General features: G+C 46.2%; 1 protein-coding gene across 1 annotated transcript in view; it reads left to right on the top strand.

Annotated features, from left to right (window-relative positions):
* The first annotated feature begins 2,388 nt into the window (after nt 1-2,388).
* Nucleotides 2,389-19,083, top strand: part of CLMP (CXADR like cell adhesion molecule) — a 43,601-nt gene continuing 26,906 nt past the window's right edge. Inside the window, exon 1 of the mRNA XM_085081614.1 lies at nt 2,389-2,916. Coding sequence (XP_084937740.1) covers nt 2,889-2,916 — 28 coding nt within the window. The 5' untranslated portion in view covers nt 2,389-2,888. The remainder of the gene's footprint in view (nt 2,917-19,083) is intronic.

Here is a 19,083-nt window from a genome sequence, read left to right on the forward strand (position 1 = left end):
GCAATGTCTGAGTCCAAATAAAGTGTAAAGCAGCCTTTCCTCCAGTGGCTGATTGTGAAAAGAAATCTGTGTGAAGGGTTTGATTTTGTTGTCTGTTCTGAGGATTATTTGTGTCATTTGGGGGTTTTTTGTGTGTTTTTGGTGGTTTTTTCAGTTGCAAACCCAAAAAGAGAACAGAAAGGGGTTTTGTTCAAGAGACACAAACTCAAAGTGATGAATGGATTTTGTTCTTTCACTGAATTTATCAATAAGCTGCTAAAATAATTTAAACTGTGTGAGATCAGTTGATATAGAGAGCCCTGGAGAAGAGAAAATAATGAGAAATAAACCAAGCTAAAGGGTGTTGGGCAAGCTCTTGGGATGTCAGATTTTTTAAGATTGAAGGGAATGCATTTTCTGAAAGGTTTGATCATCCAGATGTCAAGAAGCTAAAACTGAGACACCACAAAAACTGATCTGTGGCCCAAGAGGATTCCTAGATGTTTTAATCTGAACTCCATCATTTGGGGTTTGTCAACAGCATACAGGAGCTCTGATATACTGAAAAACTAACTCAATTTATCAAGGTTTTTTACCAAAAAAAATTGAAGGTTAACTCCAGCATCAGTTTCTCTTTGCCTGCTCTCCCTGGTGAGAATTCCTGCTGCACATCCCATGCAGCTCAGAGCTGCCAGAAATGTCCTGGAAGGAATTCACCCTCCTGCAAAAACCAAGTGCTGCAGAGAGGAGCTTTTCCCCAACCCCAACCAGCACAGAGTGACACCTCTGTCTGTGCTCTCACAGCCCTAAAGGAACTGCTGGAAAACCCAAAAACCAGAGGGAGAATCCCTCCCAGAGGAGAAAGGGATGTGGGAAGAGGATAGGAATGGTCTGGGGTGATGGAGAGGAGATTTTGGCTTCCCCTTCCACCCTCCCCATGCAGTTCCAGGGCTCCTCTCCAGCCCCGTGGTGAGGAATTGATTCCATCAAACCATCAGGACGCTGGGAATTCACAGCAGAGCTCAGGACATCTTCTGTCACTCCTGTAATGCAGAGAGACAAGCTCGGGGCTGCCTGCCTGCCAGAGCGGGGGAGGCTGACATGAATTTCTCTCCATTGATTCTGCACTGAGAATCAAGGGGGTTTTGGGTCCATTCAGGACCTAAATCAGCAGCAGGTTTGGTTAGGAGTGTGGGGAAAAGTTCTGGAGGGATTTGGTTCCATGGGATGGGCAGAGATGCTCAGTAGGAGCTCAGATATTCACCTAATGAAGATGGGATTTGGATAATCAATCTGTATTAGATGGATGTTTTAAAATATTGGGATACAGAGGGGAAATCAGTTCTGGAGAGGAAGAGCCAAATGCTGCTCTTGTCTCAATTTGAGGCTGGGAAGTGCAAATAAAACTTTAATGAAAATAGGTGCAGAAGGATGATTTTTATCCCTGTGATCCTCCCCGAATCTGTCTGAACCCAGGGTTTGATTCTGGCCAGGTTAGCACTGTTTGTTGTCTTCCCATAAATGCTTGGGAGTTGGGAATACACCAAAGGTACCAAATTCCTGCAGAGCATCCAGGAGTCGTGTCCCTCGCTGAGGGCTTCATGAAATATTTCTGCATTTCATAAAACATAGAACACCCTGAGCTGAGCCCAGCTCTGGCTCTGCACAGGGTTCCTTTTCACCCCAGGAGAGGGAGAGCAGCATTTCATCCCTGATTTGATGGGGGAACCATAGAGGAATTGTGGGCAGGTGGAGTTAGAAAAGAGGAAAAGCTTGAAAAAGGGAGTGTGACATCCCAAACCACAGGCTGGCAGCCTTGCCCGTGCTTTGCTTTGTTCCTTGAGGCTTTGCAAACACTTTCATAACTGTTCCGAGGGGAGGAATTTCTGCTCTGTAGTCCAAGGCTTTCCCTCAGCACCAAGGTGGGTAAATTTGCTCCATTTCCCTTCTGCTGTGCATGGAGGGCATTTCTTTCTGGGGTTTCTGGGGTGGTTTTAAAAATCTGCTGCCTTGAGTGAGGGTGAAGCTGAAATGGGCTGTGAAGGTCTCTCTGTGTGCATTAAAATGCTTTTTGGTAGGGAGTTAATATTTGCACCCCACAGCAGCCAGTTTCTGCTTGATTGGGCTTTTCCCTCAGCAGTAAAACATATCTACAATGTGAAATTAAATCCATTTTTAGGGAATCCCTTTCCCTCCTGAAAACTCCAGAAGAAAACCACGAAGCAGGCAGAGCAAGAGTTCCTTTAAGCCTGAAATCTCCAATTTCCAGTGCAGCAAAGAGCCCAAAGCTAATGTCTACATGGGATTGTGTTTATCATCCTCTTTTTCCAAGAATCTCCCTCCAACCCCTGAGTGACGAATCTGATCTTTTTTTCCAAGCCAGATTTTTTTTTTTCTTTTTGCTGCCTCCAAACTTAACTGTTTTGCCACTCGAGAAACCCTCGTTTCTCTCTCAAATCTCTATATTCCTGCTGGATTTTTTTGCTCTACCTCACCCACATGACTGGTCTTCACCATTAATCCCAGCTGATGGCAGGGAGGGGCTCGAGTGGGAGGCAGCCATGTGGTGAACATTGAGCTCAGTGTTTTCCCCCTGCCTCTCTCCTTCCCAGACAGGCAAAATTATTCTCTGCTGCCGTGGATGTGAAGTCCTCGCTGTGCTTTTCCTCTCCTCTCCCCGAAACTCTCTGAATTTGCAGAGATCCCAAAAATCCCCGGCCGGATCGGGATGGAAGATGGACCAGGAGATGACTAGCAGGAGGGAAGAAAGAGTGAAGTTGGTTTTTCTGGCACATGGATGCAATTACTGCATTCCAGAGGCGTTCCTTTGAATCCTGTGCAGGTCTGCCTGCCGTCCTTGGGAGAAGGGAAGGAAAAGGGAGGAAAAGTCCCTCTTGCTGGGAGACGGAATGTCTGCATTTTCAATCCTCCTTCTAGGTAGGTTGGCTTTTTGGTGCTCTTTGGGTTTTTATTTAATCAAACTTCCACCCAGCCCTCTCGGTGGGACTGGAATTCAGTGCTGGTGAGTTGGAGAAAAGGGGGTTGGTGAGGAGGAAACTTTGGTGGAAAACTGTAATTTTGAGTTCTGATCCTTTCCTGGCGGCTTCGTGAGCAGGTTGACAGCCAGAGAGCTCGGAATATCTGGATTAATTTAAAAAGTTGGTGGTTAAACAACCTCGTTTGGGAATGTTTTAAGAGGGCAGAATGTTTTCAGGGATAAACGAGAGAGGGGTTTGAACCTCTGGGGCGAAACAAGGTGAATAAAATGTCTTTGTTTCAGGCAGAGTGTCAAATTTGTTTAACTGTGTTGCTTTGCTTGGGCACTCGGCGTTCAGCTTTTGCAAATAAAAAAGGGGTTATTGTCTGCAATGGGTGGCTAAGATTAGAAACAGATGTGTTGGAGTGCAGCAGGGAGGAGAAGGGGGAGAAAAGGATGGGGGAAGGCGAGAAAAGGGAAAAAAGAGCTGCTGGAAGGAGGGAAAGGAAAGAGAGAGATTTGTTGGGGAAAAGAGAACGGAGAAGGAGAGTGAAGGAGAGCTGTTTGTTAACGTGCAGAGAAGAGTTTGCAGCCTGAGGGGCTCCTTGCCCACCCTGGTGGGGAGCAGCTCAGCTCTGAACCCTCTGTGGGGTGAGGATTGAGCTGCTGCCCACCCTGTCCATCCTGTCCATCCTGCCCACACCTCTGGGAATCCCAGGCTGTGCCAGACCTGCTGCAGGTGTGGGAAGGAGCTGAGCTGATCCCAGGAGGAGCTGAGCACCAGGGGATGAGGGATTTGAGGGCTGGGAACAGGCAGGACAGGATTTTGGAAAGCTCTGAAGAGCTGCAGCAGGGACAGCCCAGCTGGAGTTTCCCAGGTGTGGAACGTGAACCGGAGATGGATGTTTGGTGATGTGAAACACAACATCTGTACAGCTGCTGATCAATTGCAGAAGTGGCTCTGGGCGTTGCTGTCAGCAGAGGTTTTGTCTGTAGGGTTGTGGTGGGGTTTGGGTGAGCTGGGGGATCTGGGGATTGTCCCCCTGCACCTCTGCTCTGACCATTCGTGTCTCTGTGGGGTGGGGAGAGGTTTGGAGAGGAGTCCAGGAGATGGGAGCAGGGCTGAGGACAGCTGAGCTCTGCCAGGGCTGCCCAGCCCTGCAGCAAGTGGAATTTGGGGACACAGAAAGGTTGGTTGCTCACCTTACAAATGGGAATTGCAGCCTCTGATCCCATTCAGCTGCTGAATATTCCAACATGTGGAAGGTTTGGCGCAAAAGGAACAAACTGTTGCCGCAGAAAAGTGGTTTTGGCTGTGATGTAATGACAGCTTACCTTTGCTGTTTTGTCTATAAAACACAATTGGATTTATCAATATATTTTGATATACACATCTGCACTGTGACAGGAACACAGGAATGCAAACAGAAAGCACTTTGCCCTCACCTGCAGTCAGGTTTCTCAACCTCTTTTGTCCAAGCAGTGGTGAGGGGAGAATTCTCTCTAAAACTCCGAGCAAAACCTGGAATATTTTGTTTCCTGGTCCTGCACTAGTCACTGAGCTGACCCTGTGCTTTACCTGCAACACCAGCTTGGTCTTTCTGCTCCTTGTCCAGCTTCACTCTCCAATATTAGAAGAAAGTTCCAGGGAAAAGCAAGGGAATGTTGTGGTTCTCTGTTCCTAGATCCTCCTGAATGCAAGGAGGTGGGGAGTCTGATTTGCTGGCTAAATCTGGATTTTCTGCAGTAAAAAAGTACAGAACTGCCAGTGATGTCTTGCTATTTATTATTTTTGCTGATAAAGTGGAAGACTAATGTGGAAAAAAAGAAAGAGTTTAGAGAAACCTTGAAAGGAAGGTTTGGGTTTTCATCATGAAACATCCCAATAACATGGCTAATATATACAATTCTTGTCTTTTCCACTGTTTACCTCTCTGGGGCACACGAGCAGCTGTGTGAGGAGACAGGAAACAGGAGCCAATTTGTTTCGAAGAGACTTTATTCAAACAAGACAAGATGAAAGACTTTGCTGAGTGTGGACAAGAGCATGACCAGGCTCACTTTGCCAGGAAGGGAAAAGAGGCAAAGAAATGAGGAGGGAAAGGTGGTTGATGCTCTAAATGTGACAGAATTGTGACCAGCTGAGGGCTGAGGTGTCACAAACCTGGAAAAGCAGAATGGGAATTTCAAAGGGATTCTTCATTTCTGAGGGGAAAAAAGTTCATAATGGGATGTTGCATTTTCCACCCAGTAAAGAAGTAGCCAATTAAAGCCAATTTAATACATATTTGTTACAGAACTGATTTGAATTTTCAGGGCTGGAAAATCTCTGCCTTTCCCCCACTCTTAATTAATCATGAATGTTTTTATGACTCTTCCATTCAAGGAAAAAGCTGATTTTCTGGGATCCAGAGCGTTCCCAAGGGTGATGTTTGCATGCCTGGCTTTGTCAGTGTACTTTTCGTATGGTTCCATGTGCTTTGCTGAGCTGTTGGCAGGTGGGAGTGCTGCAGGCACTGCTGGGCTCGGGGCAGATGTGACACCCCAAATCCCACCCCTGCCCTCCAGCTGTGCCCACTGACCCTCCCCAGCAGGGCTGGGGGTCACTGTTGGGGAAGGTGAAATAGGAAAGCCTCGTAGATATGATTACCTTGCAAAAGATGCTGAGAATATGGAAAGTGTAAGCGAGATTGAGATGAAGACAAGGTTTGAGTTGAAGAATAACTAGAAAACAATGGTATGGCTACTGAAGGTAATCCCCCTTCTTGATGAAACAATCCCCTCTGCCTGCAGACAGGTCCAAGGGTCAGAGCAGACCCTGCTTGCTTGGCAGAGGGTCCAAAATGCAGCTTTTAAAGTTTAAAATATAACCCCTTATGGTAATGCTATGATTCTTATAGGTTGTATGTGAATTTTGTAGGGTTTGTAGCTTGTCCTAGATTGGTTAAAGAGAATTAGAATATTCAACATAAAAGGTTATTTATTGTATTGTAAACGGCAAATCACTCTCTTTTTTTGCCTCTCTCTTTCTCTTTCTCTCCCTTGCTTCTCTGACCTGCTCTGAGCTCCATCTTGCAGCCTGGCAGGTTTCTCACACCCACCCTCTTCCCAATAAACCCCCATGCTCTAAACCCCAACTTCAGAGATCTCTAGCTTCTATTCCATCCTCACAACCAAATACCACAGAATTCAATCCTACAGGTCACCAGGTGAAACAACCCCTGGGTGGTGACAGAGTGACCCAGCTGGGTGCAGTGGCAGCTGGGGGTCACTCTGGGGTGGCACTGAGAGCACAAATCCCTCCTGAGCAGCTCAGCTATGCCCTGGGAGTTCTGAGGTGGAGGGATCTCTTTCAGAGGAGTCCCAGAGTGCTCCTCAGCAGAAAGGTCAGGGAGCAGCTCCTCGCAGGGCTGCTGGCATGAGGAATGGGCTGTGACAGCAGCACTTGCCCAGGTGGCAGCGGGCTGGAGCTGGGAAATCCGAGCTGATGGGGAGGGCGCTGGGTGAGCCTGGGGCTGGGCTGCTGGAAAACCCAATCCTCCTGCTCCCAAAAACCTGCAGGGCTGGGATCCTGGAGATTCTGATCACTAAACCCTCCTGTCTTATGTCCCATAAGTATTTGGTTTTTGAAGGAGAGCTCTCGGTGAGCTCGCTGGGAATGGGGGATTAATGGGATGATGCTGCTTGGGAAAAGGAAAAACCAAAGAGACAGAGTTCAGGTGGCTTAAAACAAAGCTTGTGGACTTTTATTCCTGCTGGTTTCCCAGGAGGAGTAGAAAGCAAAGGAGACAGATTTCAGGTTACTTAAAACAAATCCAACAAACCTTGATTTCTGCTGGTTTCCCAGAAAGAGTAAAAACCAAAGGAGACATTTCAGGTTGCTTAAAACAAAGCTTGTGGACCTTTTATTCCCTCTGATTTTTCCAGGAGTAGTAAAAACCAAAGGAGACAGTTTTTAGTTTGCTTAAAACAAAGCTTGTGGACCTCTCATTCCTGTTGATTTCCCAGAAGCAGTAAAAAGCAAAGGAGACAATTTTCAGCTTGCTTAAAACAAAACTTATGGATCTCTATTTCTTGCTGATTTTCCGGGTATTTCCAAAATTTGTCAGTGACAACTAAAATATGTAATAAATTTGCTATTTTCTAGTGTTCTCTGGCTCCTTCTCTTGCCTTTGACTGTTCATTTCATGGTGCACTTGGTGGGAGAAGGGCTTTGCCCCATGTTCTTACAGAATTTAGAATTTAACTTGGCTCAGGAGTGCTGCAAAAACCCAACCTGTAGCTGTGAAAAGAAGTTTTGTGTGTGATTTTTTGTCTTGATTTCACCTCCCTATTGTCACTGCCTTCCGAAGGAATGCAGGGAACTCGGTTGTGTATTTAGCTTAAAAAAAAGGATTGTTCTCCCCAGGACAGCTTGGTGTAATTGATAATAATTCCTCTCAAATTCCAAGGGTGGACAACAAAACATCAACTGTGTGAAGCATTCAGGCTGTTGGAGGAGTGTGGATTTCATTCCAGAGCTCTTTATTGGAACTCTGCTCTGGGAATACCTAAGGAAAAGGGATTTATTTGGCATTCCAGGGGGAATTTGGAGGAGCCAGGCAGAGCTGAGCTGCTATCTGGCAGAATATCAGGGTTAACACTCCTGGTGAGACACTGCAGTTCTTCCCCAGCCAGGGATGGTTTGCATCAAATATTTGCAGTCGAGACACTTGATGATAAATTGCCTGTTTTTCTCCAGTGGTGTTTTGTTTTATGCGGAATAGTTTGGATTTTTAACGTCTAAAAAATATGTTTATTTTGGGGTTGTTTGTTGGGTTTGTTTTTTTTTTAATCCTTTCTGCTTTTTCCATTTTACCACGAGGAAGAAAAGGAGAAAAGAGTAACCTGCCAGAGCGAGGAAAAGCAGTGTGCCAAACTTGTGGAGATTAAGTCATTTTTATGGGAAATCAAGCTGGAGGGAAGGCAACTTTTCCCAATTTCCCATGGAAAAAAAGTGCTATTTTGCCTTTGTACCCACCCTTGTCTCCTCCACACAGAATTAGGGGTTGGTTTCTGTGGGTGCCACTTCAGAGGGACATTTTGAGCAGCACAAGCTCCTTCCCAGAAATGCCATTGCACAACTGCTGGGAGATATCCTGGTGTTTATCCTCAGGATCACAGAGAACAGCCCTGTTCTCCTCTAGGCAAACATGGGGTTTTTGAAGGGAATTCAGCAGGTTTGCAGTCTGGGATTTGTCTGCAGAACTGCAAAGAGATGTGAAGAGTCACTCTGACAGTCTTAAATGTGTTTAGAGAATCTTTTAAGTCTCATTCTTTGCTAAGCTCGACTAAAAACTGTGTATAGCACCAAGAAAATGTGATTCTGCAAGCTGCTTTCTCTGCCTTTCCCCCATAGTTATAGTCAAATTACACCTTATAATTCTAATTTTTTTAAAAAATCTATTTTCCCTGCGCTAGCCCAGTGCTTGTACCTCTGAAATGTGTTTTACTGTGCACATCTTGTGTGTCACAAACCAGGCAGCTCTGGGTGCAGAGGGAGCTTGGTGGTGCCTTGCTGAAAAGATGAATGACTCTGTTTTGGTTGGGGTTTTTTCTTTTCTTTTCTTTTTTTTCTTTTTATTTTTTTTTCTTTCCCAAAGCTGCTTCTTCATCCGTTTTTAGACGTGGTTGGTTCCAGCAGCAGCCCAGCAAAAAGTCAAGGGTGAAGTCGGGTCAGGGAGGTCTGACTAGAGACTGGACAGGGCAGGGAGGATGCAGGAACGGCAGGGCAGGAAGCACAACAATGGAAAATGTGTGAAAAGCCAACAGGCACGAGGCTGAACTCCAGCTTGTTCATCTCCTGGACTCTCTCCTCCCTTCAGGGATGCTGTGGGGAGTGACAGCAACCTCTGCCAGCCAGGGATTCAAACCTGGCCTGAAATACTGGGGAGGTGAAGGCAACAGAAAGCAGAAACTGGGTTATCAACCCAGAATAAAGCTGCTCCTCCTTACCAGAAATATCCCAGCTCTGGAAAAAGCAGGAATGTGAGGAGGGATGGCACTGCCCTGCTCAGCAGAGCACCAGGCCAGGCTTTAACCAACCACACCTTGTCACCTTGCTTTGTTCACCTCACTTGGTTTCATCAAAGCTTGGTTTATTTATCTCACCTGTTTTCATCACACCTTGGTTTGTTCACCTGACTCCTCGATGAGCTCTGTCTCTCCTTTGCAACAAGTTGGAAGCCTACAGACCTTGATTCCTGCTGATTTCCCACAAGCAGTGCAAACCAAAGCAGACAGTTTTCAGGTTGCTTAAAACAGAACTTGTGGACCTTTATTCCTGCTGATTTCCCAGAAGTAGTAAAGACCAAAGAAGGCAGTAAGGAGGACTGAGAAATTCCAAGGTGCTGAATGGGATGGGAGGTCACAAACCCCACCCTGTCCTCATCTGCCCCTTCCCTTTCTCCAGGAAATAATTTGGCAGCTGAAAAAAAGCGAATATTTAACTCAGCATTTCCCTTAATTAGCCAGCCCTGGATCCACAGAGTCAGAGCTGCTGTCCCACCAGAATCCCTGCACAGCACAGCTCTGAGCCTCCCTCTCCTCCTGGGGAGCTGCCATGGGTTTTTCTGCGGCAGGAAAACCAGGCTGAGCCCTCAGTGGATGTGAGTGATGGTTGGAAAGGTTGGAGTTCAGCTTGGTGCCTGCAGTGAGATTGCCTTGGGAAGGAGAAGGTCAGTGGGGATGGTGGTGTGTGTGTGACAGGAGGAGGCTGCTCTCCTGGGAACTGCTCTGAAATGGAGCTTGCAGGGTTAGAGGCAAGGGATGACCAGGGCTGGGCTGCTGCTGCTGCTTCTGGAGTGGAGAAAATCCCTCTGAGGTGAAGCTTTGCTTCACCCCAGCAGTGCCCAGAGAACATCTCCAGCCCTCTGACAGAGGGGAAGCTCAGACTGAGGTGTGTGCACAGTGCTGGAGCACTCAGAACACCTAAAACCTTCGCAGCTCTGACCTAAAACCATCTTCCTCCTAATACATAAACCCTTCATACTTAACCCTTCATACTTACACCCATTTTCCTTCTGACACACCTTCAAATGTGGATAGCAGTGATGAGCAGATCACTAACAAACAGCTGAAAGCTGAAATCCTTCACCTGGAGGGACTTCTCTCTATTTCTTAGTAAGATATTTATCACGTATTAATGGCCTTTTGGTGCCAGTGTGCTGAGAAACTCCACTAACAGTGTGAAACACTGCTGTGCTATCAGAGAAAGCTCACAGAGAGGAAATCCTGGGCTCTGTGTGCTGGGGCTCTGAATGACTTCATGCTGCATATGAAAATAGAAAAATTAGGGGTTTTATCTCATCTATGCCTAGAGTGTAATTGTGGCTGAGAGTTCTTTTGAGAAGATTCTTTCCCTCAGTGCCTGGATGTTGTTAAGTACAAAGAGGGCTGGGGAGAGACCTTTGCAGAACTGGAGTGTTAAAAAAAATAATTACTCCATTCCATTCCCTTTGTGCTTCAGCAGAACAGTGGAATGAGGTAGTTTTCCAGCATTTGGAATATTTGAGATGTGTGCTGGATGAGTCTCACCGCTCAGATTACCCAGGCTGCGTTTTTCCTTCAAGAGCTGCTGGGATTTTAAAGGTCACAGGGCTGTTTAATACAGATATGAACCTTTGTTGGGCAGGTAGGGCTGTGGAGTGCCAGAAATCACAGAGTGTCTTTGTGTCTGCTGTGCTTTCACACAACACAGCAAGCCTGCAATATTGAACTAAACCAGAGTCAGGCACTTCTTTATTTTTTTTTCATTTAAAAAAAAAAAAATATTGCAGGGTTTTCAACCTTGAAGGCAAATCACTTTATGACTTCATTGTTTAAATTTAGGTTTTGTTTTGCGGGGGGATCGTTAGACTCGGAGCAAAAGCCTTGTAGCCCAGGGACTGTCACTTCTGATTACTTCCAGTGACACTTCCAATTATTTCCAATCACAATTCCAGGGACAAGAGGAAAAAAGGAGCCACGTTCTCCAACATCAGGGATATTTTTTTTTCCCCTTTCCCCCTTTTCCTGAACAAAGGAGCATTTCTCCAACCTCTGCAGGGAGAGGTGCAGAGCTGCATTTAGAGCTGCTGTGGGATTTTATTCCAGAGTGAATCTGCTGGGGTGGGACTGCAGGCCGTGTCTGGCAATAACCCTGCCGTGGATCCTGCTTTGCTGAGGAATATTAAGGAAATTATTTCGTTTTCCCCAGGCACTTGCTGGCACTAGCACTCGTTTCTGAGCAGCTCCTGGCTGCTGGAGCCTCCCTGCCCCTTGTGAGACATGAACGTGCTCAGGAGCTGCTCTGCAGAGCCAGCAGATCAAAAAGGGACACAAAAACCTGCTGGGGTGACTTGCAGGGACACCAAACACAGGGGTTGGTGCAGTGTGCTTCGCCCAGATGAGCTGCTGTGCCCTCTGAAAAACGCAGCAGGAGCACTTCTGGATTTCTCTAGCAGCATCACTGGGAGCTCCTGGAGCATAAAAACATCTTAAAATGGTGTCAGAGCTTTCAATCACACTTGGTGAAGCTTCTCACTTGCTCAGTGGTGCTGGGCTGGGCTGGGAGGCTCTGCTGGGTGCAGGGGGTGTTGGCAGCTCTGCTTCATTTGCTTCAGAGCAGTGCAGGGCTCTGCAAAAAGGAGGTTTTACATTTTATTAATGTATATTTACTAATTGGATATTGTATTAATGATTGTTTGCTGTTTGGATATTGGGGTGTTGGCAGCTCTTTGCTTTATTTGCTTCAGAGCAGTGCAGGGCTCTGCAAAAAGGGGATTTTACATTTTATTAATGTGTATTTACTAACTGGATGTTTTATTAGTGATTGTTTGCTGCTTGGATATTGGGGGTGTTGGCTGCTCTTTGCTTCATTTGCTTCAGAGCAGTGCAAGGCTCTGCAAAAAGGGGATTTTATGCTGTATTAATGTATATTTACTGACTGGATGTTGTATTAATGATTATTACTGTTTGGATATTGGGCAAATGGATGAGCAGCAAACCTGGTGTTTCAGGGCCAGATTTGGAGAACCTGAGTTAATTTATAATGCTGGACCTGAACATTCCCAAAGCAGCAGCAAATGAAATTCAGCTTCACGTGGTGACAGAGAACCCTTTTCTCTTAAAGCAGAAATTAAAATTTCTGAATGTGGCTGAATGGCATTCTGGTGATTGCTCCTCACTGCCTGCAGCCCCTGCTGCTGGCTGAGTGCTGGGAATGTTCCCTTGCCCATCCTACTCAGCTCTGCTGGATGTCCCCAGGAGCCACCAGGGCCACCTCAGCCCTCCCTGCCAGGCCAAGGCAGGTGTGCTGCAGGATGGACGCTGCTGTGACATTCATTTTCAGGGTGTTTGTCACTCGAGGACACACCACACATCCTTTAGCTGAGCTTCCAGCAGCTCAGTTCCACCTGAGCAGTTTGGCATTCTGGCTGTGTGCAGACCTCTGAGGATTCCTGCTCAGCAGCCCTGATGCTTTCTGGCATTTGCTGTTTGGATGCCTGGCTGAGGTTGTTTCCATCCCAGGCACCCCGAGCTGAGTGTCACCGAGGTGGCACTTGGGGACAGCTGGGCTCTGCTGCCCCAGGAGCCTCAGCAGCTCACAGAAGGAGTTGTTCCAACCATCCAGCGTGATGGAGATGTTCCCACAGAGCAGCTTTGTCTGGGCTCTGGGCAAAACCTCTCCTCATTCCCATTGTTCCTTGCTTGGAGACAAAGGGAATTTTAACCACATAAAGCAGAGCTTTTGTGTTCACAAATGCTATGGGGTTTTTTTGTTGGTTTGTTTTTTGTTTTTTGGGTTTTTTTTTTTTCTATTCAAAGGGGAATTTTAAGCAATTTTTACTGTCTTCTGGTCAAAGAAGTATTCAGAACCTCGAGGTTCCAGCCTTGATTTCACCAGTGGCTCAGTGGTTTAGTGGCTCAGGCTTCATTTTTAAGTGATTCAGGCTTCATTTTTAATTGCCTGCTAGTTTTGAGTGTCCACTTCGAGTGTTAGAAAGGATTGACACTGCAATTTGTGAGTGTAGGAGCTTGGCCACATCAGATGGGGTGTCCTTTAACCCCCCAAATTTTTGGGGGTGCACTGGAAAGCTGCTTTGTGCTCATTCTAAAGCCTCAGCACTCAGAACCTTCCCCTCCTGAGCTGCAAAGTGCCCTGAAATCACTGCAGGAAAGCAGCTGAGAGTCTATTCCAGTCTCTTGGAGGTGGCAGATCTGGTTTAATGGGGGAAAGAGGTTTCCCATCAGCGCCACTCGCTGTGCCAAATGCATCCCAGCTCTCCTGCCTTTGTCAGCTCCTTCCATTTAGCCCCAGGCCACCCCTGGAGGCAACAAAACCCACAATTCTGCAGCTATCAGTGAATTCAGGCCCAATAGGACCTGCTGGAAGCTCCTGAGCTGCTCGGCTCTGCAGATAACCATCCTGAATGACACCAGGCTGCTCCTCTAATGACTGCAGCTCGTGTTTTTTTCCTGTTTAGCAGCGCCCTGGGCATGCTGCTCCCATTGTGGGGCAGCAAGGAATGCATTCCCATTAGGAAAAGGCTCCTTTCTCCATATCCTCCACAAAATCGGGATGTGGATGGAGGAAATTTAGCTTTATTGAGCAAGGCAGAGCTCTTCAGGCTGATATTTTCCTGGATTTTAAGGCAGGGAGTGTTTCTTTGCCTGTTTGCACTTTTCCTCACAGCCCTCGAAGGTTTGTATGGAAATCTTAAGTTTCAACCAGTCTTTAACTGGTTTTGTCCTGCTTGCTTCCCTCTGTGTCATTCCAGAGCAGAAATTCCTGCAGGAAAGCTGGGAACTGGAGTTGTCCAACTTAAATTCATTCTTTACTTCCTTCCCTTCCTCCTGACAAACACCTTCAAGCAAAACCACGCAGGGGGATAAAACAAAGCTGATAACAAAAGCTGATTATTCATGCATGTGGAATGATTTTAACTAGCCAGTTAGGCAATATTGACATTTTCCTGCCTTATTTGTGGCCTCCTGAGCGCTGCTGGAGCCTGGTTTTGGTTCACAGGCACCAATGGTGGGATGAAGCACAACCTGCTTGGTTTTCTGGGTTACAATGGTGGTGCAGGGCATGTCCTACCCCACCTCAGGGAATTAAAAACCGAAATATTTGCTATGGGTGATTCACTGCTGTGCTTTCTTACCCTCTATCACCATCCCTTAACAGAGGCAGTGCTGGGCAAGGGATGTCCTTTGCTGTGACCAATAAAATCTGCCTCAATCTGCCTTCCCCGAGGAGAACCCTCCCAATGCAAACCCTTTTTCTCACTCTGCCATGGCACACGACATATGCAGGAGCCTTTCCCCTTCCAGTGCCACCCCTGCCTGCCTTCCCCACCCCAGAGCAGCCTCAGAGCTTCTCCCCCACCGTGCTCTGATGCAAATGGGTGTGCAGCAGCTCTGTGCTGCTGGCTGGAGCTTTTCCTTCCAGTTCCTGTCCTCGGGCTTGTCCTCTCAAGATTTCCTTTTCTGCAGCGTGGAAAACCCAGAGAAACAGCAGCTCCAATAGCTCCTGGCAGCTTTCATGCTGATGAGACAGGCTGGGAGTGTGCTGGAGATCTGTTAACTCTCTGTGCACATCTTTTCTTGGGGATTTTGGGGTTTTTTACAAGCCTCTGGTGGGGCGTGGGATTGTCTGATTCTCGCAGTGTTTCTGTCCTCTCCCTGCACTGAAAGCACCTGGTTTAGCAAGTGGAGCTCAAGGACATCTTCAGCTCATGGAAGGCAAATTAATTTCCAGTTCCTGCGAGGAGGGAGATTCTCCAGGCAGGAATTAGCACTGCTTTCCCACCCTTGCTGCTGATTTAAATGCTGCTTCATCTTCTGTGATCATCTTATAAAAGCAAGAGGGAGGGAAAAAAAACCTCAAACACTGAAAAGCAAATAAATTCTGTTTTTTCTAAAATATCTGTGTGGAGATTGGAACTGAGCTCGCTCCATCCTCTTTCCTAGAAAAGATGTATTTAACTGGAAGTAGGAACTGCCTGGCAGTGAGAGTGAACTGCCCTGGATTTGGGAGGTTTGTGATGTTCCTCTCTTTGGAGCACACTTCAGAAGGAGAGATTTGATGTCCCAGCTTTGTTCTGACTCCTGCTGTGCCACTGCAAGCCTCAGTTCACACGGGGGACACAGCGTGTGGTCTCCTCATCCCCAAAACTCGACATTCCTATCAGCAAGTGAGGAGTGGAGGGTGGAGGAGGCTGTCAGAGGCTCTGGGATCGCTCTGGGCTGAGGAGAAGGAGTTTCGGAAGGATTTGAGCTCCGGGAGGAAAGGGCAGGAGCAGCTCTGTGCTCTGATCCGGAGGAAACAGCCCTGAAATCATTCTGGGGCTTTATTTTTCTGTGTCAGCACTGTCAGAGCCTATAATCCTCAAGCAAAGAGGCCAAGCTACCCTAGCCAGAGAAGGACTCCGAGTGAGGAATCCCCTTCAGCAAGGATGTGACAAGCAGACTGACAATGTAGAAGGAAAGGGAAAACATCCCCAGCCAATATGCATAAAATTAGGGCCTGATTATGAGGCAGAATTAAAAATAACCCAGGCAGAATTCCCCTGGTGGAGGGAGCAGCAGGATGGTGGTGCCAGGCAGGCATTTCTAACAGCAAAAATCAGGCAGGTAGTGATGCTGGGTGAGCACAAACTGCCTCCTTCCCTGGCTGGTGGGGACAGGAGGGTTATTCCTGCAGCCCCTTGGAGCAGCAGTCGCTGCTCATCTCCTCCTGTCCCCCTCTGATCCTGGAGTTGTGTATAATTGATGAACTTTCCTAGGAGATGCTGGGGAAATGTGCTGGGTGGCTGGGAGAGATGGGATTTCCTGCAGCAGCAGGGCTGGGCTGGGCTTTGGGGTGCAGAGTGTCCTGGTGGGCTCTGCTGGTCATCCTGGTGATTTTTGATCTTTTTTTTACACCCTTTTTACACATCTTTATACCCTCTCCTTGTATCCTTTACACATTCCTTGTTCCTCAGCCCTACATGTTTATAGCTCTTGTAGTTTGATATTTAGCTTAGTTTGGGGTTCTGCAGCATGGGAAGACTTATAGCTATCATTTATAACTATCATTATAAATGTTATAAACTATCATTTATAACTATCATTATAAATGTTATAAACTAACATTTAGAACTGTCTCAAAACTGGAGGCTCCAACCTCCTCTCTGGAACATGTTTGTGTAAACCAGGCTGTAGTCTCATTTAGGGAGGGTAATTAGAATAGGAGGACAATTATTTCATTTATTCAGTTTCTTATTGGGGGATTTAGGTAGATATGCTAATTTTTGGTGTCCATAAATTTGAATACACTTTATACAGGATGTGCTCTCAGCATATTTCCACATTTGACAAGTTGTGCACCTAAAATCCTATTAAAACCAAGGGAATACCCTTTTCCCCTATATTGCTGTGTCTGCTGCATATTTTTCTGCTTTTAAAGCATCATCCAACTTCCAGGTGTCCTGGAAAACTGAGCAGGGCACTTCCCTCTGCTTCAGGTGGAGGTGGACACCTCCTGCAGGAAGCACAAGCTTGGAAAATCGCATTTAAAACTTTATAGCCAAAAAAAAAAGTCATAATTCCTTGTGAGGAGGAGAGATGGGAAGACAGGAATCTGTGGGTTTGCTCCCAGCTCCAGCGGTGACTCTGTCATCTGTTGGAATGAAAATTTCCATGCTAAAACTCAATTCTGCTCTTGATGAACTCATCTCAACTCTCCAATCCAAGGCTTTTAAACAAACCCTTTTGAAGCCTTGGCTTCCCCAGCTGTAAAAAAAAAAAAAAAAGAAAAAAAAAAAAAAGAAAAAAAAGGGAAATATCTCATTATATAATGGAGTTTATGGTCTTCAGACCAAACGGGGAGTATTGGTAAATAATTTGATTATGGTTTTTATCAGGCTGCCCTCTGCAAAGAGCCCATGCTGCTGTCTGCTTGCATTTGGATTTGGTGTCTCTGGGATGGAGCTGTGCTGACACAGGCAGCTCTTGCAGCATTTAGGGAAGAAAGCTTTGAAATCTTAAGGAGCCACACAAGCCCTTGCCTGAATTCTTTATAAATTTTGTAGGAAACACACTCAACCACACTTCCTAAAAGAGGAAATGCTTGAGCCCTGTCTCCTGTGTTTAGGATAAACAGAGGCCAGATAATTTAATCTAAAAGGAAAAGGCTCTTTTGAGGATAAACAGCCTGAATAAAACATTTCTGAGCCATGGCCCCCTCCTGCCAGAGCAGTTTGGATCCTGCAGGATGCCAGGAGCAGCTCTGAGCAGGAGAATTGTCCTCACCACCACCCACCCTGGAAATCCTGCCTGCTCTGACCATCCTGGTACCAAAACCACCCCAAAAAAACCCCTTCAGGATCAACCAGCACCCTGCAGTTTGGCTAATTGTGTGTAAATGTCAAATACCACCCGGCAGACACTCTGGGTTTGTTTCTGGCCATTAATGAGGGCCAGATGGGGCAGTCTGGGCTGATGAACTCCAATAATCTGCAGTGTGGAGCTATTTGATTATTTTCTTTCGTTTTTTTTTCTCCCCTTCTCTACGAAGCAAAAAAATAACAAACAATTCCCAGCGCTGTGAAGCTGTTGCTGCTTTCTGCTGGGCTGGAGGAGGTCTGGGAGGGAAATCCAGGCTGGAGAGAGGGAAATCAGGGATGTGTATTCCTGTCACTGCAGATAGAGCAAGAGGAGAAAATGGGGATGTTAATTGTCAGTGCAAGAGTCACACATTTAATTCTGTGCCAGAATGTAATGAGGATGTGGCACAGAATAATAACAGGTACAATCAGGGCTGGGATGCTCACTTGCTTCCTGCTATTTAAAATATCCCCTCAGGCTGTTCGCTGTTTTCCAGTTATTTAAAATATTCACTCAGGCTGCTAGCTTGTTTCCAGTTGTCTAAAATATTGTATTAAAATGTTGCTTGCTATCTTGTTTCCAGATGTTTAAGATGTTCGCTTCTGCTGTTATCTTGTTTCCAGTTATTTAAGATGTTCACTTTTCCTGTTATCTCGTTTCCAGTTGTTTAAGATACTCATCTCACCTGTTATCTTGTTTCCAGTTATTACCAGGAGCTGGTTTTAGGGAAAGAACACAGGAGTAGGGTAAAATATAAAAAACTGATTATTCCTCAGCCGGTTTTTCCCCATCAGCAGGAACCAAGGTGCTCATTTAGGCAGAATTCCTCCTGCTGTGGCTCCCCAGGTTTGTCTCAGTTATTCCAGCCCTGGGAGATCTCACAATTCCATCAGTTTGCCTTGGGAGCTCTCTGGGCAGACAAATCAGAATTTCACTTCTCTTGCTCCTGCCTGAGAGCAAACACGGGAGTAAGGAGCTGGGAAGGCCAGGATTAGAGGAATTTATCTAAATGATTGTTTCACTCTGAAAAAATTCAGTATCAGGTGGAAATGGAAGAAAACCCACGAGTGGAATCAATTAGTTATAAGGAGAACTTATTGTTGGATATTAGGCAGTTTGGGAAAACCATGGATTTATTATCTTGGAGAAATAAATCTAATTTCACTTTCCTTCTGAATAGGCTCAATAGACAGAAATAACTTTCTGGACAGAAGAGAAGCACTTTGAATCTGTTTTCCAGCAGCTGGATGTTCCATTTCTTGATATAATTTCCATAATTCCTGGGGAAAATGGGTCCATTTCTCCCTTTGCCAGTGTTAGCATCATCTCTTCTGCCCAACGAGGCCACTTTGGGAAATGATCTCTGTTCTGTAGGATTAGACATCTCCAGACAGGAAAGGTGAGAATCTGCCAAAAAACTACACAAGTCAAGTTTTGCTCCTGCTGTGCTTGTTGTGGGCTAGGAAGATGTGTCAGGTTTTGCTGGAATTGTTTTATTGCTGTAACTCCAAGTTTGTCTTTTTCAAGGTATTTAAGGATTTTAAGGATTTTAAGGACTGCAAGCTCAGAATTAAAATTGGGATGCTGTTCAGCCTCGATGATCCCATCATTCCAAGCAAGTTCCCAGCTTGCCATGGGAGAAAGGGAACCAAACTGTGGAGGAAACTCGAGCTGACTGAGATTTTTTAATGTTTCATGGCTCACATCTGAGCTGAAATAAAAAGCTCAGACACCGCCTG

Source organism: Lichenostomus cassidix, chromosome 24 (genome assembly GCF_008360975.1).
Source record: "Lichenostomus cassidix isolate B80296 chromosome 24, HeHo_3.0, whole genome shotgun sequence".
Classification (NCBI taxonomy): Eukaryota; Metazoa; Chordata; class Aves; order Passeriformes; family Meliphagidae; genus Lichenostomus; species Lichenostomus cassidix.